At 41.3% G+C, this 26127-nt stretch overlaps 1 protein-coding gene across 1 annotated transcript in view; it reads right to left on the bottom strand.

Moving 5' to 3' along the window:
* LOC127422980 (ankyrin repeat and fibronectin type-III domain-containing protein 1-like) overlaps positions 1–26127 on the bottom strand; it is a 155855-nt gene that overhangs the window by 45797 nt on the left and 83931 nt on the right. Inside the window, exons 10-14 of the mRNA XM_051666937.1 lie at positions 22167–22377; positions 8391–8585; positions 4413–4526; positions 2080–2177; positions 1067–1157 (exon numbers count right to left, since the gene is read on the bottom strand). Of these exons, the coding sequence (XP_051522897.1) occupies positions 1067–1157; positions 2080–2177; positions 4413–4526; positions 8391–8585; positions 22167–22377 (709 nt within the window). The remainder of the gene's footprint in view (positions 1–1066; positions 1158–2079; positions 2178–4412; positions 4527–8390; positions 8586–22166; positions 22378–26127) is intronic.

Genomic DNA, 26127 nt, shown 5'->3' with positions numbered 1-26127 from the left:
AGAAACAGATTAATATTTAAATTAATATTTAACTTTTTTAAATATTAATCCACTTTTTTTAAATAAAAATCTCCACTTTCACTTTCACATTCTTCTTCTTTTGTTTTGCTGATTCGCATTCTTCATGCATATCGCCACCTACTGGGCAGAGAGAAAACATTTATGATAAAAATGGACATAAATATTGATCTGTTTCTCACCCACACATATCATATCACTTCTGAAGATATAGATTTAACCACTGGAATCTTATGTATTACTTTTATGCTGCGTTTATGTGCATTTTGGAACTTCAAAATTTTGGTACACATTTACTTGCATTGTGAGGACCTACAGAGCTGAAATATTCTTCTAAAAAAGAGTTCAGCAGAAGAAAGAAAGTCATATACATCTGGGATAGCATGAGGGTGAGTAAATTATGAGAGAATTTTCATCATTGTTGAACTATCCTTTTAAATACATCTTTAAAGGTTCATGCTGTCAAATTATATGTCCGCCATCATTCCCACATGATCTTGTAAAACATCAGTAAGGACACCTACATTTGATTAGTGAAGGGACAATTGAATGCCGTGTATTATAAGGTGGTAAAAAAAATTGTGAAGGACAGACCGGAAATGTCACTTTAAAATCTACTCATACAATCTCTATTATAAAATCCCCATCTCTTCCAGAGAATTCTCTCAGTCTGCAATATTTGTAGTTTTATAATGATGGATTTCTTATTTACAGACACAAATCTTGTCACCAGTGGTGACACAGCTTGTCTTTAGCAGCACTTGTTTAAAAAAGATTAAACTCAAGGCCAGATACAAACAGTATCAGAGGCAGGAGGCTGAGAGGAAATCGTAACAGTTAAATAATAGCGCTATTATTAGTCCTACATTCAAGGATCTTCGCTATACACAATACATATTTTTCTTCTCTAAACCAACATGATATTTGAATTGTGAGCACAAAGCTGTGCTGACTTAAACCTCAAGGTTTCAAGAACTTTCTGATCAAAGTGAACATTGCTGTTTAGAGCTACAGTACTTGGCAACTGTGGTTGCTTTGTAGAACTTACTGGAGGGAACAGCAGAAGGGGGTTGAGAAAGTTGTGGTGAACCCCAGCCCTTCATGTTGTAGGCAGACACTTGAACATAGTACTGTCTTCCCTGTGACAAACAAGAAAAAATCTTAGGCTTTGTTCAGAATTGTTTTGGTGTATCCGACTCAAATCTGTTTTATTTTTGGAGTCTGAAAACCACATGAAATCCAGTGTTTACAAACTGGAACTACATCCATATGCCACACATTCGTTTTTTTAGAATGAGTCTCAGTCTGAATGGTCAAATTGGATTTAAACCACATCTACACTAATCTGTTCTTGTTTAAAAATCTTTTCTTAGTTTCCTGACGTCATCGTTTTTCAAAGTATGTCATACTAGACAGCGTTTTCGAAAGTCTCGTTTTTGGTTGAGGAAAATGACGTTCCAGTGTGGATGAGAAGAGAAACATAGTTTTCAAAGGAAAACGGATTGGTGTAGATGTGGCTTTATTTTTTCAGCATTTGGACGAACGTTATGCAATGTGTGCCATATTGTATGGAGCTGTATTCAAAGACATTCACTATGTAATGGATGTAAGGAAGTGAACGTGTCAGCGGTATTAGACATACTCAATGCATAACTGCATAAAATACATCACTTATGTTCTCTCATGCACATCTTGAGCACCGTTTCTGTTTTCCTGGCCTCTCTTTCTACAATGACAGCTACTGTCTTACATCTCTTGCTGTTGAGCTGATGCTTACATCATTACTATAGCAACTGATGTAGATACACCGGATCTTGACAACACTGTCTGAACAAATAGATCAGAGTTTGCCATGGACAGTCAGTCCAAAAGATCAAATTTGAAAACCAATGCAGTGTGAACAAAGCCTTAGAAATCATGTGTTCTCCCCACAACAAAGGTTTTTGTTGTTGTTGTACAGCACAATAACAACAAGCATGTCCACTGGGTATTATCTTCAATGCAGTTCTGAGGACATAGCTCATTGTTTACAGTATGGACTGCACTATGTTTAAAGCTTACCGTGGTGAGACCTGTTATTGTGCACTTCAGGGACAGCAGATTCTCAAGGACCATTTCTCCGGCTAATAAGGAGAAGTCCTTCAGACAGCTCCATTCCACTGCAATATAAGTCATCATACATTATATGGTATTAAAAAGAGAAGAACGGCTATAGATGAGTGCAATCCATAGATTATAGAGATCACAGAACTGTCACTTATCCTATCAGGCTTTTCTCTGATGTAGAGTGGTGGCCCAAATATTGGCACCCTTGGTAAATATATGCAAAGAAGGCTGTGAAAAAAAATCTGCATCGTTTATCCTTTTGATCTTTCATTAAAAATAAAAATAACAAATCTTACCTTTAACTGAAGTAAAACAATTGAAACAGGGGAAATATCTCATTATTAAATAAATATTTTTTCTCCAAAACACATTTAAAAATTAAATTTTTAAATATGAATGGGAATATACTTCAGATATATTTTATTCAGATGAATTTCTAGGGGTGCCAATAATTGTGTCCAATGTGTTTTAGAGAAAGATATTAATTTAATAATGAGATATTTCCCCTCTTTCAATTGTTTTACTTCAATTAAAGGTTAGATTTTTGTGATTTTTTTTAATGAAAGATCAAAAGGATAAACGATGCAGATTTTTTTTTCACAGCCTTCTTTGCTCATATTTACCAAGGGTGCCAATATTTTTGGCCCCCACTGTACGTAAACATTAGTTAATGCACTATGAACTAACACTGAACAACTGTATTTTCATAAATTAACATTAACCAAGATAACTAAATGCTGTAAAAAAATATTGTTCATTGTTCGTTGATGACAGCTAATGCATTTACAAATGTTAATGAATAGAACCTTTTAGTAAAGTGTTACGGATGTAATAATGCTGTTGTGAATGCAGCTGATTTAAATATGTCATCAAGGTAACATTATCTAGCTGGCTAATACAGATGAGATTTTGTCAAAATTGTGAGAATGATTTGTGATAGTCTTGGAAGCATCAGTTAGAATGGGCTGATAATGATTTTGAAATAGAAAAACAGTAATGTTTCACATTGTATGTTATTTCGTGCACCAAAAAAAGTGTGTTTATTAGTTTATAGTTGTCATAGAGTTAAATTATAGCTGCATAATTTCCTTTATTTATTGAAAATTAAAAACCTAATGAATTATTTGTTGTAACATTTTGTAAAGAAAATGTAACATTTAATAAAAAACTAATATATTTCTGACGTATAAAAATACAGTCACGTAGCACTTTATTAGGAACACCTGTACGCCTACATATTCATGCGATTATCTAATCAGTCAATCATGTGGCAGCAATGCAGTGCATAAAATCAAGCAGGTCCGGGTCAGGAGCTTCAGTTAATGTTCACATCAACCAACAGAATGGGGAAAAAATGTGATCTCGTGATTTTCAACCGTGTCATGATTGTTGGTGCCAGATGGGCTGGTTTGAGTATTTCAGTAACTGCTGATCTCCTGGGATTTTCACGCAAAAAAGTCTCTAGAGTTTACTCAGAATGATGACAAAAACAAAAAAACACCCAGTGAGCAGCAGTTCTGCAGACGGAAACACCTTGTTGATGAGAGAGGTCAACAAAGAATGGCCAGATTCGACAGTAAGTCTACTGTAACTCAGATAACCACTCTGTACAATTGTAGTGAGCAGAATAGCATCTCAGAATGCACAACACGTCGAACCTTGAGACAGATAGGCTACAACTGCAAAAGACCACCTCAGGCACTTTATTAGGACCACAGTGTTCCTAATAAAGTGCTAAGTGAGTGTATGGCGACGTCACATCACACGTTTGGTCACAAGACGAAATGAAAACCAAGGTTTCGATGCTCTTGATGTAGGCATCATATTTGATTTAAGCGCTTCATTAATGATTTGATTAAATTATGACTTAAATTTAATTTTGTTCATCACAAAAAGTGATCATATGGCTTCAAAAGACTAGGAATATAGTACATGAATATATTGATTAATTGTATTGTGGTATCATGGTGGAGGTTTTTTGGTCCTTTTTCAGGCTTGAGAGACCAGAGTCACAATTTTACTATTTTAAAATTCACCTTTTGTGTTCATGCAAGACAGTGAGTCATATGAGCTTGGCGTGACATTAGGGTGAGTAAATAATGACAGAATTTTCATTTTTGGTGAACTATCACTTTAATAATGGAATATCATGGGGAATCAAAACACTTGCTTGAAAAATGAGCAAAGAGTAAACTGATTATCTCCAAATGTAGTCATAACAGGGAACAATTGGAATGTCTATTGATGCCTGTTGTGACACTGTAAATGCACATTAGGGATGCACTGACCTTTGTATTTGGTCACCACAGCGGAGTTCATGCTGGCAGGTTCCTGAAAGGTAACAGTAAGAGACGTGCTGCTGGTCACACTGAGACGCACGGCCGAAGGAGCCTCTGGTGGCCCTGAAAGTGCAAGGTCAAAGGTCACATAGTGTTCCGCTGGTAAGACTCTTAATTAGTCTTTTAATGATGAACGGCAATCTTATGGATTATGTCAAACTTCATTCAAATATAAAATATCTAAAACTTACTGTGAAAGGTTAATACCAGTTTATTTAACTGTGGACATTGTAGATGCAAGAGCTTAAGTGCATATTGGGTAAAAACACACAAACACACACACACACACACACACACACACACACACAAAACAGTGCCACCTGAATTCTTAGAACAGAAATCTTTAACAATTTGTGATGAATCATTTCCTGCTAGAATGAACACTCAATTCCCATCAATAATGCTTCTCAAGGACCTCTGAGCATCATCAATATTAAGACTCTAGTTGGCACTGATTTGGAACAAAATGTGATGTGATTTTGAGAGACAGGGACATTCACTGTCGGCATAGTAATAAAAAAATAAACTCTAATTAAAGATGAGGTGTGTAATTTTTCTGTTTGTTCACCCAATGGAAAACAGAAGGGAGTATTAAGGAAATATCTTTGAAAACATTATATTTGCAATTGCATTTGGCCTAACAGATATTAGAAACTTCACCTTCAAAGGCTGAATTGTTTACAGCACATGTAGATAAACATCTTATTGTACACTAGTCTCCTATAATTTGCGCAACAGATGTGGAATGGAATTATTTTGTCACTCGCCTGTTTACCTGTTGTCAGTTTTATTGGAAGTGCTGTCTGCTAAAGTGGAATGCAATAGCAGTGAATATATATATATATAGTACTGTGTAAAAGTTTTAGGCACATAAGATGTTTCACAAAAGCATTTATCTTAAGATGGTTATTTATAGCTTCAGCTTTAGTGTGTCAATAGGAAATATATATGTTAGACTCCAAAACGTTACTTTTGCATATAGAAAAGATTAGAACAGAAGAACAAGGAGCCCTGCAACAGATGTCATAGCCCCCAAAAAGCCCCCCACTGGACATCATGTCAGTCTGAGATTACATAAAGAGACAGAAGCAAGTGAAACAGCCTAAATAGATAGAAGAACTGTGGCGAATTCTCCAAGAAGCTTGGAACATCCTATCTGCCAACAACCAAGAAAAACTGTGTCCAGATGTACCTAGGAGAATTGGTGATCTTTTAAAGGCAAAGGTGGTCACACCAAATATTGATTTAGCTTTTTTAAGTTTACTGGTCTTTGTATGACATTAAGTGATAAATGAAAACTCTTTATTTCATTATTTTTTTGAAGACATCCTCACTATGCAACATTTTTCACAAGTGCCTAAAACATTTGCACAGTACTGTATGTATATATACTGTATATTTAAATGCATTTTCATCGAGGGAAATGCAGGTGCAAATATTCAAGGTTTGTTAAGGTTCAACAAACTTCTTAAAATGCAAACTGTGAATTTGGCTGCGAAAGAATACCACAGTATTTCAACTCCTTCCCATGTTTACTTGCACTTCGTATGTGCCTCTAACTCCTTGCAACCCAGTGCACACGACACAGCTAATGGCACCCTTGTGTTCCCCTGAAATCCCTTTCATAGACACCTATGAGAATTGAACATTTCTCTGCAATCTGATCTTTGAGAGTTTCTGCAGCAAAGCATAGCTGATTTATCATGGCTGCCTTCACTTGAGGTTGTTTACAAAGAGAAGCCAACAAAAGGTACCTGATATAACAAGTAATCAATTTGATAAGAGGGTGAGCAAGGACACTATTTTGTGTGTTCCCAGCTCAAGAGTCCTTTCAGGCCATCGAACCTAAGATTAATATTTGTGGGCTAATGATCACAGTGGCTTGTTTGCCAAGTCTTCCCACTCTAATAAAGTGAACAGGTTGAGCCAATATGGGAATAGGCGATTTCATCTAAAATGATGATAGTTTAGACAGGGCCGAAAGTAAATAAAGGCCAGTTCAATGCATATTATACTTTAGTGTGGCAAATGGGTAGCTTAGCTTTTCGATAGAGACAGTCATGATAAAATTACGCACCATGTTTAAAGGTGCAGTATGTAAGATTCAGAAAACCTTGTTATTAATGACACCTGTGGCCATTAAGTGAACTGCAGCCAGCTACCTGTTGATCGTGCTCGTGCTCCTGCACACACTTCATAGGGACGCAAGCGAGCATCGGCCAAAACAATGACATAACACACAAAGAGACTGAACGTGATTCACGCTGACAGATGAGATAGCATAATTAAAATTACACAGTTATGATTGTTTTACTACAAACTTTGAGACTAAACTAAAACTACTTATCAGCTAACATAGCATACTGATACACATACAGCTACATACTACTGAACTATACAAGACAGTTTACTGTTGCACTGCAGTTATGTTGCACTATTGTATGTTTTGTATATCATATGTTGTACTATGAATAAGAAACCAGCATATTTGCTTAAATTTATCCTGTATTCCTGACTTTTAGTATAAAGAGAAGATTGTTGAAATTATTTGAATGTTACAAAGCAAGGTAGCTTGCAATTCATCAGCGTTAGCAGGCAAAAATTACACGGATCAATCCTTCTGGCACTATATTTCACGTGCTTTGCATTTATGTAAGCTTACCTGTCCAATAAGAAGAACGCCAATTCAGGGTCGGTTTTGATCCCCAAAACCGCTTTAGATCCCCAAAACCGAACGAAGGTCCCTCCAGGAATCAAATGCCCTGCCGATGTTCACTCTAGTTTTCGCTCAACCACGATTACGTTCTCACTTAGCCAGATGGGATTCAGTAGATATGTTTTTTTTTTTTTTTTTTTTTTTTTTTTGGGCTTACTCGGAGTTTGTGTAGGAGTCGGTGTTGTGCTGGGAGCTGGCCGTTTGCTGGTTTCCATCTCTAAGATAACGTTACCTAATGTTGCAGTTTGTTGTCACTGTTGAATAGCGGAAACACTGAGGCAAGGCTCTCGGGAGCGCGCATAAACATCACATCCTTTGGATTTTCCTGTCAAAAGCGACCCGCTCCCTTTGCATGTAAATCAGTCTACAGGCTTTAATAGGCAACCTAGGAAGTCCGAGAAGGGCTCATTTTTTAAGTTGCGTTACAAGCCGTTCACACATTGGCAAAAAAATGAAATGAGAATTTAAAATTTAATGAAAATTGTTACATATTGCACCTTTAAAGAAAAAAAAAAGAAAAAAACATTTTTTCATTTTCTTGCCGTTCAGACCCCATAAAATTTAATTTTTCTGTGAAACACAAAATGAGATGCAACAAAATTGGATAAAGATTTGTACATCTCAGCTCCAAAAAGGACAGAAAAGCACTATAAAAGTATCTTAAAAGTATTCTATAGGATAGGTGGGCTACATGTCAAGTCTTCTAAAGCCATGTGCTAGCTTTGTGTGAAGAACAGACTAAAATTAAACCATTATTCACTGATAATCTTCTCCTCTGCCAGAGTTCTCATTTGACCTCAAAATTATGCTTTTAGACGTGTCAGACCAGGTTTGATTTCATTGATATAAAATGCTATTGGTTCTTGCGTGTCATGCAACCGCATATTAGATTAGAATTTTTTAGTGAACAATATCTGAATTTGTATCTGTTCCTCACACAAAGCTATCATATGACTTCAAAAGATTTAGAATAAAGAGCACAATTCATATAAACTACTTTTATGATACTTTTATAGTGCTTTTTTGTTCTTTTTGAAGCTTAGCAGTATAAATCACCATCCACTTGTCTTATCTCGATGCTCGAACATTCTGCCTAAAATCTCATTTTGTGAGACGTGCTGGTGAGTAAATGATGACAGAATTATAATTTTTGTATGAACTATTCCTTTAAGACTTTCCACCTATTTGACTCAAGTGTGTCGTGTACTCACGTGCACACTCGAAGCCGGTGCGCATGCGCTTGTAGAGCTTGCACCTCCACTCCCAGGCTTTGAGCTGTTTTTCCTTGTCAGATGTTTCCAGGCTGAGACTCTCTCTCATCACCTGGTTAGACAGCTCGCTGGCTCTCCTCTGGGCTTCCTGCACCAGTGCTGAGAGATGGGCATCTCTGCTCTCTAGACTGACAACTGAAGGAAAACACACAGAGAGGACGATTATTGAATGAATTTTTTCATTTATTCAGGTCAATAAGATTTTTTTGAGGTTGTGGATGGCCTTGCATTTCTGTTCAAGCTTTAATGTCTCAATTAGTTACTAACTCTATGTAGCACTGGCTTCATGAACCCTTTAAATAGGGGGCACTAGTGGCAGTCCTGGCTCACTTGTTGTCCTTTACAAGACAAGACAGGACCAAAGGAAAAAATAACACATTTTAACAACAAAATTAGATCCTAGACATGCTAGTCTAGTGGTATAGTTTTAATTGAGTATATAGGGACCCAATCTAATATATATATATATATATATATATATATATATATATATATATATATATATTAGATTGGGTCCCTTGCATGCTCAATATATATACAGTGGTGGGCAAAAATATTGGCATCCTTGGTAAATATGAGCAAAGAAGGCTGTGAAAAAAATCTGCATTGTTTATCCTTTTGATCTTTCATTCAAAAAACACCAGTCCTCCATACAGAAATTCTACAGATCCTTCAAATTCAGAGGTCCACGTTGGTGGAGGTTGGTGGGGTTCAGGTCAGGGCACTGAGATGGCCATGGCAGAACCTTGATTTTGTGGTCATTTTTGTGTTGATTTGGATGTTTGTTTTGGATCATTGTCTTGCTGGAAGATCTAACAGGGCCCATTGTAAGCTTTCTGGTTGAGACAGCCAGGTTTTTATTTTTTATCTGTTGGTATTTAATAGAGACCATGATGTCATGTATCTGAACAAGATGTCCAGGACCTCTGGCAGAAAAACAGCCCCACAACATTAAAGATCCATCACCACATTTAATCGTGGGCATTGGGTACTACTTCATCTCTGTGTGCGCCAAATCCATCTCTGGTGTTTGCTGCCAAAAAGCTCTTTTTCTGTTTCATCTGACATAGAATCCAGTTGCATCTGAAGTTCCAGTAGTGTCTGGCAAATTGAAGACGCTTGAGTTTGTTGTTGGATGAGTGCAGAGACTTTTTTTTCTTGAAACCCACCCAAACAACTTGTGGTGATATAGGTGATGTCTGATTTTTTTTTTTTTTTTTTTAGACTTTCTGACCCCAAGACCCAACTAATTTCTGCAATTCTCTAGCTGTGATCCTTGGTGATTCTTTGGCCACTTGAACCATCCTCCTCACTGTGCATGGAGACAATAAAAGCACACATCCTTTTGAACAAAACAATGTTTACACTAATTTTGAAAACAATGATTAGGTTGGCTTGAAAGAGCCAACCTACTGATCAACTATTTAAGCTTTTTAGCGGTGCTTGCGAAGCAAAGTATCACTATTATAATCTCACATACTTATTATTATTCTTCCGTACACTTTTTTTGCAGCTAACTCGTCCCGCACCGTAGACCCACAAATTAAGTGTTAAAACGACCGGCCTATTGAGGACACCTGTGCTTTTCTAAGGGATGGGAGGTACAGTGCACCTCTGGGGTGCAAAAAACCATCTCAGTAAGTCCCATAGGGTACTATGGGAATTGAATTTTTTCATACTATGACAGTCAATGCAAAACATTTGTCGGATCATATCTCCCAATCAGAATGTCGTAGTGACATTTCACTCGGGTTATCAATCAGTCTTTAAGTATCTTCTTGGAATGGCGAATACATGCCCTAGCAACCATTTACGGCACCCTAGCAACAACCCCCATAGACTTCCGTTCAATATGGCTCAGAAGGATGTCTTCAGAACAGAATGTCGTAGAGATTAGGGGATTGACTCTTTTCAGTCAGGTTATTAAGCAGCCAATAAGAATCACTCTGGTTACTGGCTAGCCACGCCCTAGCAACGATTTAGAGTACCCTAGCAACCAGCCCTATTGACTTCCATTAAAAATGGTTGAGAGGGATTTCTTTGGATCAGAATGTCCTACATGAGAGTTGGCTTGTTTTACTTGGGTGAGCAATCAGTCTTCAAGTATCATCATGGAAACTACTTAGCCATGCCCTAGCAACCATTTAGAGGTCACCCTAGCAACCAAGTAGAAAACATATCTCTTCACCAGAACATCATAGAGACTTCCAGGTTGGGTCATTTGAATCAGGCTATAAAGGAGCTTTTTTAGTATCAAGCTGGTAACTGCCTAACAACCAAATGAGCTCACCCTAGCAACCGAGTATCAAAACACATATCTTTGCACCAGAACATTGTAGACACTTCAGGGTTGGCTCATTTGACTCAGGCTAGCAAGGAGCCTTTTAAGTATCACACTGGTAACTGCCTAGCAACCAGATGAGCTCACCCTAGCAACCAAATAGCAAAACACATATCTCTGCACCAGAACACTGTAGACACTTCCGGGTTGGCTCATTTGGCTCAGGCTAGCAAGGAGCCTTTTGAGTTCCACCCTGGTAACTGCCTAGCAACCAGATGGGATCACCCTAGCAACCGAGTAGCAAAACACATATCTTTGCACCAGAACATCATAGAGACTTCCGGGTTAGCTCATTTGACTCAGACTAGCGAGGAGCCTTGTTAGTATCACCTTGGTAACTGCCTAGCAACCAGATGGGGTTACCCTAGCAACCAAGTAACAAATCACATATCTCTGCACCAGAACATCATAGAGGCTTCCAGGTTTGTTCATTTGACTCAGGCTAGCAAGGAGCCTTGTTAGTATCACCCTAGCAACTGCCTAGCAACTAGATGTGGTCACCCTAGCAGCCAAGTATCAAAACACATATCTCAGCACCAGAATATCATAGAGACTTCCAGTATGGGTCATTTGACTCAGGCTAGCAAAGAGCCTTGTTAGTATCACCCTGGTAACTGTCTAGCAACCCATTGCAAAAGCATAGCCAAGCAAAGCAACATGCTAGCAACATGCTAAAACATGTTAGCAATGCCTAGCTAAGCATTCTATCTATCAATAAACTTTCAGACTAGGCCTTTTTAAGCCAACCTTAAGTTTGTCCTGACGAACTTTACTTCTCTAGTTATTACTGCTGTAGTGTGAAAAAAGACAGTAGTGACAGACTTACATAACCTAAAAATAAAATCTAGAGATCAAGTCCTGCTTGAAACGACAGCTTATGTCAGTTTAGTGGCAGATGAAGTCAGCCCTGTGGGACAGAGAGGGGGTGGGGTGACAGGAAGGTGTGGACGAATGTACTTGGTGGTTGTCTGGAACACACAGGACTGTGTTTCACCATATAGATTTGTCATGGTAAAATGAATACACCTGGCCAGTCCTTCTCATAGACTGTGAATACTACTGCATTTTCTTTCAGACCCTTAGTCATAGACCATGACAGCAAAATAAACAAAGAAATACATGCCGAAAAAAACCTCTTTTACTGCAGTCGCTCAGCCCAGCCTGAACCCCTGGAGACAGGAGCTCTCCAGGGGAGATGATAAAGTGTGCATTGTCAACTCTGAAAAACGGCACCTGACCGAGCCAGTCTAATATGAGAGTCCACGGTGCAGTGGATAAAGGCAGCCATATTATCAGCCTTGAGGTGCAATTTCCTGCACTCTGAAGATTGACATCTGGCTACTATGTGCGGCTAATTGAACAAACTATAAATTATCTGCCGATATTGCACTGTCGCACACAGTTGGCATAGTTGGGGCTCTGGGACAGCCCTAAATATAGGCATTATGGGCCCCATAAACATGTTTTAAATTCAACCTTCGTCTGGACCTCCAAACTGTCAGGCATCTGGTTGATTGATTTACTTGGCACTTCTGGCCTGACATAAATATAATGCAGAAAGCCCAGGGGGGGAAAATACGGCAATGTTTATTTTCTGTTTGTTTACAAGGATTGGATTGTGCCACGATGAAATGTTTTGAAATTTAACTGCAGCTGGGGTACAATAAATCACTTAGTATAATTGCCCCCCGTTAAATGCATCATTGGAAAAGTTAAACCATTAAATGACAAACCTTGTTAAGACTTTTCTGAGGGATGCCGTGTGCTGTCTACCCCACCCCAGCCATGGCTCCAACGGCAGTACAGTGTTGCTCCCTGTTTGGTCTCAGACAACATTCAGCTTTTTCATGATTGCACTGATTCAAGCGCTCAGGTCTGGAGGGACTTTTTTCCATTCCGTTCAAGGTAAGAAACACCTGTTCTACTGTTGCCAAAGAAGTCAAGGACTGAATATGCTATTGATTAATCCAAGGGCAATTGGGTGCAGATATTTTTAACAGATCTGTAGATGTATTAAAACCTGATAACCACCCTCAGGTTTTCCCGAAAATAGCTCTGAATGCCAAATGCCTAAACAAAATGACAGTGGAGTATAAAAGTCTGAGTCCAAATTAAAACATTTTATTTAACCCACCCCAGCCACAGCTCCAATGGCAGTACAGTGTTGCTCCCTGTTTGGTCTTACACAACATTCCTCTTTTTCATGATTGCACTGAATCAAATATGATACACAATGTTTGACGGCTCCTGTTTCACTCTCTGGTCAAGCTGATGAGCCAAACAACCTATGGTATGTAAGTTTACATATTTATGGCACCATCTAATGGTTAATTGTGAAAAAAAAGTGGTTTCAATGATTACATCGATCTATTTAAAATGGCGGCAGACTTGCATGAAAAGTGGGGATAAATTACAGCTTATTTTAATAAAGTAAAAGTGAGAATAATTATTATATTGCTACTGAAATTATTAAATGAGTATTTGCTGAATATAAGCAACATTTGTTTGGATAAAATTTTGAATATTATTTTACTGAAAACCCCCCTTTGAAAACCATGTATCAAATATGATTCACTAGGCTTTTGAGGCATATCTCTCAATCACTATTACATTCCATTCATGCCCACCACAATAAAATAACAAAATAAAATAAAAATCACAGAGCATTGAAAATTCTGACATATACATTTTATAAGATATATTTAAAGTGTGAACTAATATTTCTATGTATTTTCATATATGCAGCCTGCTCTGTCATTATAATTATCTCATTGTTTTACATTACAAGCTATTATGTTGTCATCTTACCATAAGTTCTTGAGACCCAGCGAAAAAAGTTCCCTATCTGTCACTCACTCGACGTTGGTGTCGATGTAGTGACACTAGGGGTCACTCTTGGGAGCCCGAGACACCTCTGGTCTTTGATAAAAGGCCAATGAAAATTGGCGAGTGGTATTTGCATGCCACTCCCCTGGACATACGGGTATAAAAGGAGCTGGTATGCAACCACTCATTCAGATTTTCTCTTCGAAGCCGAACGGTCATGCTCATTGAGCTGAATACTACTGTTCATTCACCTCTGCTGGATCTGATGGCGCATTTCAGCGGCTTCTCCCCCCTCTGCACTGGTACACTGCAGAGAATGCCCCTGGGCACTTCGGCAGAAAAACTAGAGAGTATATTTTCTGAAAGAGCATTCTTCCCATCTAAAAGAGTATATATTTCTCTAAAAGAGTGCACACACGGAACGTCTTTTTAAAGACACGTCTTTTTAAAGATGCTTTTCCGATTGTGTGTTATTCCTGGTTGTGCTCGTTATCTCTCACCTTCGTCACGATCACTGTCTTTCGTGTCTGGGCACTGCTCACGCGGAGACAGCGTTCGTGGATGGTCATGTTCTCATTGCGAGGCTATGTCCACGGCAACAGCTCGCCTTCGTAAGAAAGCGAGCCACCACAGAGGCTCCCACCTCGGTCCTTTTACCCACGGGTATGAGGCCAGCGTGGCTAGCACTGGGGGCGATTTGGGGACCCCAATGGGACCGCCTCCGCCGGGTATCCCCCCGCGGACCTCCCATTCCCCAGCACGCTCGTCTGCCCCGATCGGGCTTCCGGGTGAGTCCGCTGGCTCGTCTCACGGCGAGTTCGACCTCTTATTCGGAGCCCGCGAAAGTGATGAGCTCTCGAGCGCAGCATCAGAGAGCGGGCTCGTCCAGTCGGAAGCCTCAGCTGGGCTTTTCCCTTCGGGGTCGATTGCCCAGTCACAGGCTGACGCGGAGATGACGATATGCTTTCCCAGGCAGCCGTGAGCGTCGGTTAGAGTGGATTTCACTGCTCTTCCCTGAACCCTTGCGGCTCGGTGATTGGTTCCTGGGCTCGCGGCGCCGCTCAAAGCCACGCCCCGCCCCCGTTCCTTTCTTTCTGGAAGTGCATGAGGAGCTGACAAGGTCGTGGGAGGCACTTTTTACTGCCCAGTCCCGATCTTTTCAGCTTCCCCGCCCTCACTACCCTCAATGGTGGGGCGGCCAAGGGCTATTCGGCAATCCCCCGGTGGATAAAGGCACTCGTGGTGCACCTATGCCCGCAGAGCGCCACCACCTGGCGTGGGTGCCCAAAGCCCCCATCCAAGGCCTGTAGGTTTACGTCGTCTCTGACGGCCAAGGCCTACGGTGCAGCTGGACAAGCCGCCTCTGCCCTGCACGCCATGGCTCTCCTGCAAGTCTGCCAAGGCTCTAAAGGAACTGCACGAGGGTAGTTCTGCCCCGGGATTGATGCAGGAACTGCGCTCGGCGACCGACCTCGCTCGCCGAGCGACAGAGGTCACAGTGCGGTCTCTCGGGCGGACGATGGCCACACTAGTGGTCCAGGAGCGCCACCTTTGGCTCAACCTGGTCGAGATGGGTGAGGCCGAAAAGACACGATTCCTTGCTGCCCCCATTTCCCAGGCAGGCCTATTCGGTGACACTGTCGAGGACTTTGCCCAGCAGTTTTCGATGGTAGAGCAGTAGATGGATGCTAGCCGGCATATCCTGCCCCGGCGCGGCTCAAGATCCCACACCCCGTCTACTCATCGTCAAGGGCGTCCCCCTGCGGTGACTGCACCGGCTCCGCCACAACCCGCCCCTTCGGCCCGGCCCTGGCGTGGAGCCCACCGCAGGAAGCAGACGCCACCCGTCTCGTGGCCGCCCAGAACCCGTGAAAGGCTTCAAAGCACCCTTGAGACGGGCGACCCAGGGACAACGAAACCCGCTGCTCTGGAGCTGGTAAGCAGATCTCTGTCTTTTTGTTACCTTTTGCATTTAATTGCACTGCATTCCCAAGTGGCTGCAGTACTCAAGAGCTCAGCAAGAGCGGTTTCCTTGTTCCCTGGGTCACGTATCCGGTGTGTACGGCAGTCATCACGACCACCGTCCACCACTCTATTTGGCAGGTTTTGCGCTCCAGCGGTGGTCTCCCGCCCCTGAGTGCCCAGCTGTGGCACAAATCCACCCCCGATGTGACAGTCTCCACGGGTCATGAGGACAGGCTTCTTCCTCCCCTGTCCCAGGCTGTTCCGGGGGTGGTCACAAGAAGCCAGGTAAGTGCTTCGATGTCCTTAGACTCAGCACGGCCACGACGTTGTGTGGCACCTCGAGCTCCGCCCCGCCGCGATGCCCCACCTGCCGGTATGTCCGATGATGTTGTCCCTTTGGTCCCCCTTGCGCGGAACTTGGACGCATGGCTTGTGCTTTCCAATCCGTCACGAGGGCTGGTCCGGACCGTCCGACTCGGCTGCGCGATTCACTTTGCCGGGCATCCGCCCAGGTTCAGCAGTGTCCACTTCACCTTGGTGAAAAACGAAAACGTTGCGCGGAGATCGCTACCCTCCTACGGAAGGGCGCGATAGAACCTGTCCCTCCAGCCGAGATGAAGAAGGGGTTTTTCAGCCCCTACTTCATCATACCGAAAAAAAGGCGGTGGGTTGAGGCCAATCTTGGACCTGTGAGTTCTGAACTAGGCTTTACACAGACTCCTGTTCAAGATGCTGACGCAAAAAAGTATTCTGGCGAGCGTCCGGCATCAAGATTGGTTTGCGGCGGTAGACCTGAAGGATGCGTACTTCCACACCTCGATCCTTCCTCAACACAGACCCTTCCTGCGGTTCGCGTTCGAGGGTCAGGCATATCAGTACAAAGTCCTCCCTTTCGGCCTGTCCCTGTCCCCTCGCGTCTTTACGAAGGTCGCAGAGGCTGCCCTTGCCCCGTTAAGGGAGGTGGGCATTCGCGTTCTCAACTATCTCGACGACTGGCTAATCCTAGCTCACTCTCGAGACGTGTTGTGCGCACACAGGGACCTGGTGCTCTCACACCTCAACTGGGAAAAGAGCAAGCACCTCACGGTTCAGAGCATCTCTTTTCTCGGTTTGGAGTTGGACTCAGTCTCCTTGACGGCGCGCCTTACGAACGAGCGTGCCCAGTCGGTGCTGGCCTGTTTGAAGGCGTTCAAACAGGGAACAGCGGTTCCACTGAAACTTTTCAGAGGCTCCTGAGGCATATGGCATCCTCGGTGGTGGCCACCCCGCTCGGGTTGATGCATATGAGGCCGCTTCAGCACTGGCTCCAGACTCGAGTCCCAAGACGGCCATGGCACCATGGGACACTCCGCGTGGCCATTACGTTGGTCTGTCACTGTCTTTTCAGCCCTTGGACGACCTCTCGTTCCTACGGGCAGGTGTTCCTCTAGAACTGGTCCCCAGGCGCGTCGTGGTCACGACAGACACCTACAAAACGAGCTGGGGCACAATTTGCAATGGGCACGCAGCCGCCGGCCTCTGGATGGGTCCACGACTGCATTGGCACATCAACTGCCTCGAGTTGTTGGCAATTCTGCTCGCCCTGCGGAGGTTTCGGCCGTTGATCCAGGGCAAGCACGTGCTAGTTCAGACAGACAACACGACAACGGTAGCATATGTCAAACGCCAAGGTGGTTTGCGCTCTCGTTATATGTCACAACTTGCCCGCCGTCTCCTCCTCTGGAGTCAGCAGCACTTCAAGTCGGTGCAAGCCACTCACATCCCGGGCAACCTCAACACTACAGCGGACGCGCTGTCACAACAGGTTACCCTCAGGGGAGAGTGGAGACTCCACCTTCAGGTGGTCCAGCTGGTTTGGAGTCGATTCGACAGGCACAGGTGCACCTGTTCGCCTCCCAAGAATCCTCCCCACTGCCCGCTCTGGTACGCCCTGACCAAAGCCCCCCTCGGCATAGACGCGCTGGCACACAGCTGGCCCCTGGCATTCGCAAATATGCATTTCCCCCAGTGAGCCTGCTTGCACAGACCCTGTGCAAGGTCAGGGAGGACGAGGAGCAGGTCATCCTGGTAGCACCCTACTGGCCCGCCCAGACATGGTGCTCGGATCTCACGCTCCTCGCAACAGCTCCCCCCTGGCAAAATTCCCCTGAGGAAGGACCTTCTTTCTCAGGGAAGGGGCACCATCTGGCACCCACGCCCAGACCTCTGGAGTCTCCATGTCTGGCCCCTGGATGGGACGCGGAAGACCTAAGTTGTCTCCCACCTGCGATGGTAGACACGATCACTCAGGCTAGGGCTCCCTCTACGAAGCGCCTGTATGCTTTTAAGTGGCGTCTGTTCGCTAAGTGGTGTTCTTCCCATCGGGAAGACCCCCAGAGATGCGCAGTCGGATCAGTGCTTTCCTTCCTGCAAGAGAGGTTGGAAGGGAGGCTGTCCCCTTCCACCTTGAAGGTGTACGTTGCTGCCATAGCAGCACACCATGACGTAGTCAACGGTAAGTCCTTTGGGAAGCACGACCTGATCATCAGGTTCCTAAGAGGCGCCAGGAGGCTGAATCCTTCCAGGCCGCGCCTCGTTCCCTCATTGGACATCTGTAGTTCTTCAGGGTCTACAGAGAGTCCCCTTTGAGCCTTTGCAGTCAGCTGAGCTTAAGGCACTCTCCTTGAAGACTGCCCTCCTGACTGCGCTCACTTCCATCAAGAGGGTAGGTGACCTGCAAGCGTTCTCTGTCAGCGAAACGTGCCTGGATTTCAGTCCAGGTTACTCTCACGTGATCCTGAGACCCTGACCGGGCTATGTCCCCAAGGTTCCCACCACCCCTTTAGGGACTAGGTGGTGAACCTGCAAGCGCTGCCCCAGGAGGAGGCAGACCCAGCCCTGTCGTCGCTGTGTTTGGTGCGCACTTTACACATCTATTTGGATCACACGCAGAGCTTTAGAATCTCTGAGCAGCTCTTTGTCTGCTTTGGTGCACAGCGGAAAAGAAGTGCTGTCTCCAAGCAGAGGATCGCCCACTGTCTCATTGACACCATAACTATGGCATATCTCGCCCAAAACATGCCGTCCCCGGTAGGGCTACGAGCCCATTCTACCCGTGGTGTAGCGGCTTCTTGGGCCCTGGCCAGAGGTGCCTCTCTAACAGACATTTGCAGAGCAGTGGGCTGGGCAACACCCAACACCTTTGCAAGGTTCTACAACCTCCGGGTGGAACCGGTTTCATCCCAGGTAGTGGCACGCAATACAAGCGGATAAGCCCGGGATAGCCGGCCGGGTGTATCGCTTGCACATAGCGCCTTCCACCTCTTTTGAGCTGAAGACGTGCGCCGTTAATTCCCAATAGTGTTCACAAAATTTGTTCCCTGGTTGACTTACTCCGAGCCCTGTGGCAGTCGAGTTTTCGGAGAGACTCGCTGCTGGCCCAGTGCACGCGCTAACTAAGAGCCCGGTTCTGGGGTAGGTGCTCTGCATGTGGCAGTTCCCTGTAAGGCTAACCCCATGCGATCTATATCTTCTGCTAATTTGTTTCCCTGCTGGCAAACTGGGTCTTCCTTGGGCAGAGCCCCTCTGCCCCAGTCTCCATGTTTGTAGTAACTCCTCCCCCATTGGGCAGGATCTACCTTGAAGGCTCTCCACATGGTTGGAAAGACCATGTGACGTATTTTTCCACTTAAATATCCCCCCCTCTCTTTGGGCGAGGTGTGGTCTCCGCGGTGTCCTCCCCTAGGGAGGGACACCCCCCGACTAGACCTGGCGGCCCAGTCGGATAATCCCCCTTCTTTTTTAGGGAGTGGAAAAAGAGAAGGGGAAAAGAGGCCACAACTGGGTTAAGCCTGTCTCTATCTTTGGGTAGTCGACTTGTCCCCAAAAAGGCCCGTTCAACACTCATAACTGTGTCGGGGGAGGTTACGTGTCAACCTGGTGTGCTGGCTATGAGGCACACAGCAAGTCTGCCCACCACACACCGCCAGTTCACGTAACACAGTTCAGCCTTGTGGCGTTTCGTATAGGGAACCCTAGTGTCACTACATCGACACCAACTTCGAGTGAGTGACAGATAGGGAACGTCATGGTTACTGGTGTAACCTCCGTTCCCTGATGGAGGGAACGAGACGTTGGTCCCTCCTGCCACAACGCTGAACTACCCGCTGAAATGGCCGGACCTTATATCGGCTCCTCAGCGTAAAACCTGAATGAGTGGTTGCATACCAGCTGCTTTTATACCCGTATGTCTGGGGGAGTGGCATGCAAATACCACTCGCCAATTTTCATTGGCCTTTTATCAAAGACCAGAGGTGTCTCGGGCTCCCAAGAGTGACCCCTAGTGTCACTACGTCGACACCAACGTCTCGTTCCCTCCATCAGGGAACGGAGGTTACACCAGTAACCATGACATTTTACAATTTCCCTTTTTTAAATATCAATATAGTGTTTGGTGCATAAAACACATATGATAAAAATTGTTTATTGAAAAAATAATATTTTATTAATATTTTATTTGATGTGCTGAATTGAACTGTGATACATTTCAATCCATATTTATAGACCAAGGAGAGGAAGTTATCATGGCCAAACTCTCAAACATTTGGTATCTCTGAAAAGCCCAGGGAGTTCTCTGATAATATCCCAAGATTTACCACTGTAGCATCTATGGGCTAAGAAAAACTTAAATAACAAATGTCCTACACAAAATAATTGCTGGGCCTCAGGAGGATAATGACATTTAAAGCCCAATGTATCAAATACGATACATAAAAAAACTTGCAAAAAATGTTTTTTACGATTTCATTTTATAGTTTGTCTAATGGTACTAAAAACAGTTTAATGTAAAAAATTGAGAATTTTTGGACAATTCTTTCATATGTCAGGCTTTACAGAGTTAAACCTTAAAACAGACAACAAGAAAAATAGGTAACACTTTACAATAAGGTTCTATTTGTTAACATTAGTTAAAAACATTAGTTAACCTGAAGTAACAATTAACAGAACTTTTACAGCATTTATTAATCTTGGTTAGTATAAATGCCTATAAAATCAAAATTTTTATTTGTTAACATAAGTTAATGCACTGTGAACTAACTTGAAATAACAATGAACAATTGCATTTTTATTAACTATCATTAACAAAGATTAATAAATGCTGTAAAAATATATTGTTCATTGTTAGTTCATGATACCTAATGCTTTCATTAATGAAAAATAGTATTTTGAAAAATTTTAAACAAAGAAATGTTATAGCATAAAAAGGATAAAAGATTAAATATTCTGCACCATTTCTTTAGCTTTTTATTCAACATTTCACTCAAACTGTTATGCTTTTGATCAAATTTGTAATAAAAAAAATACCAAATAAATGTATTTTCCCGAGTGTTCTCAGATTTTTTAACCCCACTGTACAGTATGTCAACAATCATTTGATTATATGCAGTATGTTAGGTTGCACCATGTTTTTTCCAAAATATGACAATGCATATAACTCATTAATTCATTCACTAGTGACATGTCACTAGATGTTTAGTAGAATTATGAGTGCTTATGACAGCTGTCATGGAAAGATTTACTCTTTTATTACTACTCTGAGGTGATTCTGACATGAGCCCCCAAAGCAAAGTGTCAAACGCTCACACTGGCTCCTGTTTATTGTCAGTTTCATTCTGAACAACTTGTCCAATTAAAAAGCATCTGCTTTTGGTCTCAACAGCAAAACAAGAGCAGGTGATGCAAGAAAAGCATTTTGATGATGAATTAAAGAAACTAAATAGAATGTAACTCTTGTTATTTTTCATTAGATTTCACTCAGGATGAAGCTGTGAGGATAAGCAAAACTTATCAGTGTATCCCAAAAGTAATAGCAAAACCTTTAAGTAACACAAGTAACAAACACATTTTCCACTGCAACCATATTTTCAGCCAAAAGCACAATTACTACAGTTATTGCGACTACTGTAAAATCACAATAAATTATGGGGGGAAAAAAGGAAAAAAAGTTTTCCAAAAAAGGAAAATTCTGTTATCTTTTACTCAACTTATGACTTTCCTCCTTTCATGGAACACAAAAGGAGAAGGCAGTTTGTCAGTCCCAGTCACCTTTCCCTTTCATTTCATCTTTTTTCAATACAATGAAAGTGAATAGTTACTGAGGTTAACATTCTGCCTAACATCTCCTTTAGAATGACATACAGGTTTGGAACAACATGGGTTAGTAAATGATGCCATTTTTTTTTTTTTTTTTTTTTTTTGGTGATCTCCTTCAAACAGTGTAAAAAGATTTCAGAATCAGTCTGTTGTTTAATTTTTTTTTTTATTATTTTTTTTTTTTTTAAATGATTGAAATAATTAATAATAACCACATTTCCCTTCAGTGAAAAGTTAAGTGCAAATGTGACGCAAATAAACTGTTTTTGCAAGGGGTACTTTGCTGGAAGCTTTGGTTTGTAAAGGAATATATTTTACTCCAGTCAAATCACATTTAAACACTTAGTTTGGTGGCAAAGTTTACTTCACTGAGTGGCTCTTAAAGTGTCTGTTTTGAAACACTGGAGGGACTGACTGTTTAAAACTTCTTGTTGTTAAGCATGCATACTCACAGTGTGGACTCTCTTTCCCTCCGGCTCTGAGCAGCAGTTTGGCTATGGGGACGTTGTTGGTCATGATAGAGATGTCCAGCGGCGTCAGGCCTTCACTGTTGGGGGTGTTGAGGTCCAGTTCATCGGCTGTGAACTGAAACAGCAGGATCTGCACGGCATCCAGATCCTGCTGTTCAACAGCCTCGAACAGAACCTCGCTGCCCTGAATGTTCTGTGGGGTGAAGAGAACGGTGGAGGGTTAGCAGTGACTTACAGTACACTTACTAATGGAACATTAACAGTTCCATTGGAGCAACCAGGGGTTACATGACTTACTCTAGGGCACAGCAGTGATATCTACAGTAGGCCTGCACAGAATCAGGCAGCAGAACGCTAAAAAAAGCTCTGCAGATTTCTGTTGAATTTAAATGCCTGACATCAAATACATCTCTTGCATGTTTGTGTTTATGTTTCTTTAATATGATTACATTTTAAAGGAGTTTTCAATAAATTTTGTTTAAATAAAAGGTAGAATTTAATAATACATTCAACTGCCAATGAGAATGCAGTACTCTAGGCTGCTCTTGGATGTTTAAAACAATTTATATTTAAATCCCCCATGAAATTAAAATGTGAATTTTGTGGCTTTTAGTCCATGTCTTTCTTTGAGGTCATCTATTTTATAGTGTACATCTAAAAGCTGACAAAAGTAACTTTAAACAGACTTACACTTACAGGATCTGAACCTTCAACCTGTAGGTTACTGGCCCAGATTTATAATCAGGCCACATCACGCACCAAAGTGTGGCAATAAAAATTACTGCTAACACAAACAAGAATGAAAAGGGGGTCTTTTTTAACCCTTATATAACATACGACAACAGTATGTAAGTTTATATATCCATTTAAACAGCAATGTCATTTGAGTTTCTTTTTCATTTGCGAGTTGGATCCATGTGTGAAAACATATGGAGGAGCATGTGTGTGAGCACTTGAGACAATAAGATGATTGCTAGATCTAGCTGTACATAATTAGTGACATTTGAGAAAGTTCTGAGAGCATGGCACAGCACTGACTGACTCAAGAGCATGCAGGGATAAGCCAAAATGTCAATCTATCTCAGAATGTGTCATGTGTAAGGTCAAATTAATGTTAACATCAATCAATATTACATTATATAAATGTTAATGTCAGCTAATGTTTATTTTTGGATTACAAGAAAAATTGTGTATTTATCATGATACCCATTAGAATTCTTTAAGCTGAATGCCATTTGCAAAAAATTGCCTAACACAGTGGTTCTCGACTGGTTTTGCTTTAGGACTCAGATTTTGGACAAGCAGCCAAAACAGCACCAAAATTGTTCATCGTATAAAAGAAAAAAATGTCCTGAAAATCAAACAATAAAATGTATAAATATTACAAAATAAGATTGCATGGACATGTCGCCTTTAAAGATATAGTCTATCCAAAAAAGAAAACTGTTCACTCTTTTGCATGCAATTACAATGTTGGAGCTTTCAAGCTTCAAAAAGGATGCAAAACCACCCTAAAAGCATCAGAAAAATGGTCCATATGACTCATGCGCTGTATTCCCAGTCTTCTGAATGGGATAGTTCACCCAAAACTGAGAATTCTCTCATCATTTACTAACCCTCATGCCATCCCAGATGTGTAACTTTCTTTCTTCTGCTGAACACAAACAAAGATTTTTAGAAACATATTTCAGCTCTGTTGGTCCTTACAATGCAAGTGAATGGTGACCAGAACTTTGAAGCTCCAAAAATCACATAAGTGTGGATGAGAAACAGAACAATATTTAAGTCCTGTTTTACTTCACTCTTAAGAAAAAAAATTATAAATAGTACCAAATAAGGGTTCTTTGGCTTGTAACAATAGCAGAACCATTTTTGGTGCTAAATAGAACCCTTTTTTAAAGGTTCCATAAAGAACCTTCCTTTGAAAGTGCTATATAGAACCTCAAAAGTGCTATAAAGAACCTTTTTGATGCTCTATATTTCTGATCCTATAAACATTATAGCCTCAGTTATGGTTTTATATTAAATATAAACACAAACAAACAAATATATAAATAAAAGGCATGTGTCAATTAAGTACTTTTTTCTATTTCAATGAAAAATTGTGGAAAAAATAATGCCTTTACTGCAATTGTTAGCTGAATACATTAGTAAATGATTGTGATTAAATAAATGATTGTAATTAAATAATTCCAAACGCATAAATCACTCATTAATAAAATAGGATATATACATATTTACATTAATAAATGCATCAACAATTACATAACGTGAAAGAGTCAATAAATGCATATGCAAATGAATTAGCAGACCCACATTGCTCCACACATTAAGGCTGGGACAGAAACGTGTACATTCTTTTTTATCTTTTATAGAGAGAGCATTTTTCTTCCATACTGACAACCAGTCATTCAAAGAAGAGCAAAGTCCCGTGGAAACACAAAATAGATGCAATGAAGGCTAAATTTCACTAAATATCTGCACAATCCTCTATGATGTCTTCACCATCCATCACTGTGTATTTTGGTGTAATTGAGTGGCAGCCCCTCTCTGCAGATAAAGAGGTTGTGAGGTCCAACAGCATCTGTCTGAGTAGAAATACACAATTAGGTTCAGAGTCAGTCTTTTAGAATATGTGGACAATATACAGTATGTGAGACCTTCACAATGTGAAAGAAAAAGGTTTTTGCTTTATTTATTTATTTGTTTATTTTGTGACTGGGCAAAGTGTTTATGCATAAACCCAAGTAAATATTTGAAACATTCCAAAATCCTATATGGATCACAAATTCAGTCTTTATCACTCACATGCTTAGTGGAGAAGCAGAGAGAAGTATCCTCACAGAACACAGCTGGAAAACATAGTGTAGCTGCATTTTAACTGAAAACCTATGACACAAATAAATTACATTGTATAAAATAATCATAGTGTATAAATGAATGGCAAAAATGGATATAAAAAGAAAGAGAGATAAAAAGGACTAAAAACTCACATAATCTGATAGCTTTAAGGCAGGCATATGCTGTTATCAGAGCATACAACTCATACCGCCAGTGGGATGGATACCTGAAAACACAATAAAAATCCAAAATTACCTCCTTTTTTTCATAATATAATGTCAGTATTTTAAACAAAATGACAAAATGACAGCTCACCTCTTGAGTCGGTCACACTTGCATGTTTTGGTAGAGATCTATAAAATAAAAATAAAAAATACAATTTTATGGCTAGGAAACCACCAGTACAGAAAGTTTTACTTTGTAAAGGTTAAAATTGAAAGCACTTATTATGGACTTGCTCAACATTTTGCAAAGACTTACCAATGTGCAGTGCTGCCTTTTTCAAGCAGTGACAAAAATGTCTGTTGTCTGATAACAAGCATAGTTTAATTAATTCTGTGATTATTATTTAAAGGTTATAAGCACTAAAGTTTGTCCATCAGTCTCATGTCCTGCAGAGAGAGAAAAACAGATGTCATGAGCTCTTGGTTCTATCTTCATGAATTCTCATCAGGATTATTAAATATATTTGCAAAAAATAACTGGATGCAGGTTTTATTTGGACATTGTGGCTACATTTCTAAATCTAAAGGTTAAGAGGCTCTGAGTAAAATAATTTATAATTACTGAATGCATAGAGGATAATTTTGAAACGAGAAAAATAATTTTGCGCAATTAGTCATGTTAATGCTTAAAATAGTAACAGCTTGAGGAAAGTTTCGACATACAGTTTACTGTATATTTGTCTTGAATGAGCTGAGAAAATGTGATTTCCCCAACACGAACAGTTACAGCCATAGCAGTAACAAAAGTGTTAAAAATCATGACTTCAAATTTGTCCAACCTCTTGCTCCCAAACAGCACATTCACGATAAACTGTAATCTTTAAATTCGCCACGATTTCACTTTCAAAAGCATTGAGTGAAGCAAAAGAAAAATAAGC

Source organism: Myxocyprinus asiaticus, chromosome 32 (assembly GCF_019703515.2).
Source record: "Myxocyprinus asiaticus isolate MX2 ecotype Aquarium Trade chromosome 32, UBuf_Myxa_2, whole genome shotgun sequence".
NCBI classification, from domain to species: Eukaryota; Metazoa; Chordata; class Actinopteri; order Cypriniformes; family Catostomidae; genus Myxocyprinus; species Myxocyprinus asiaticus.
This window is presented reverse-complemented; position numbering and strand designations above follow the sequence as displayed.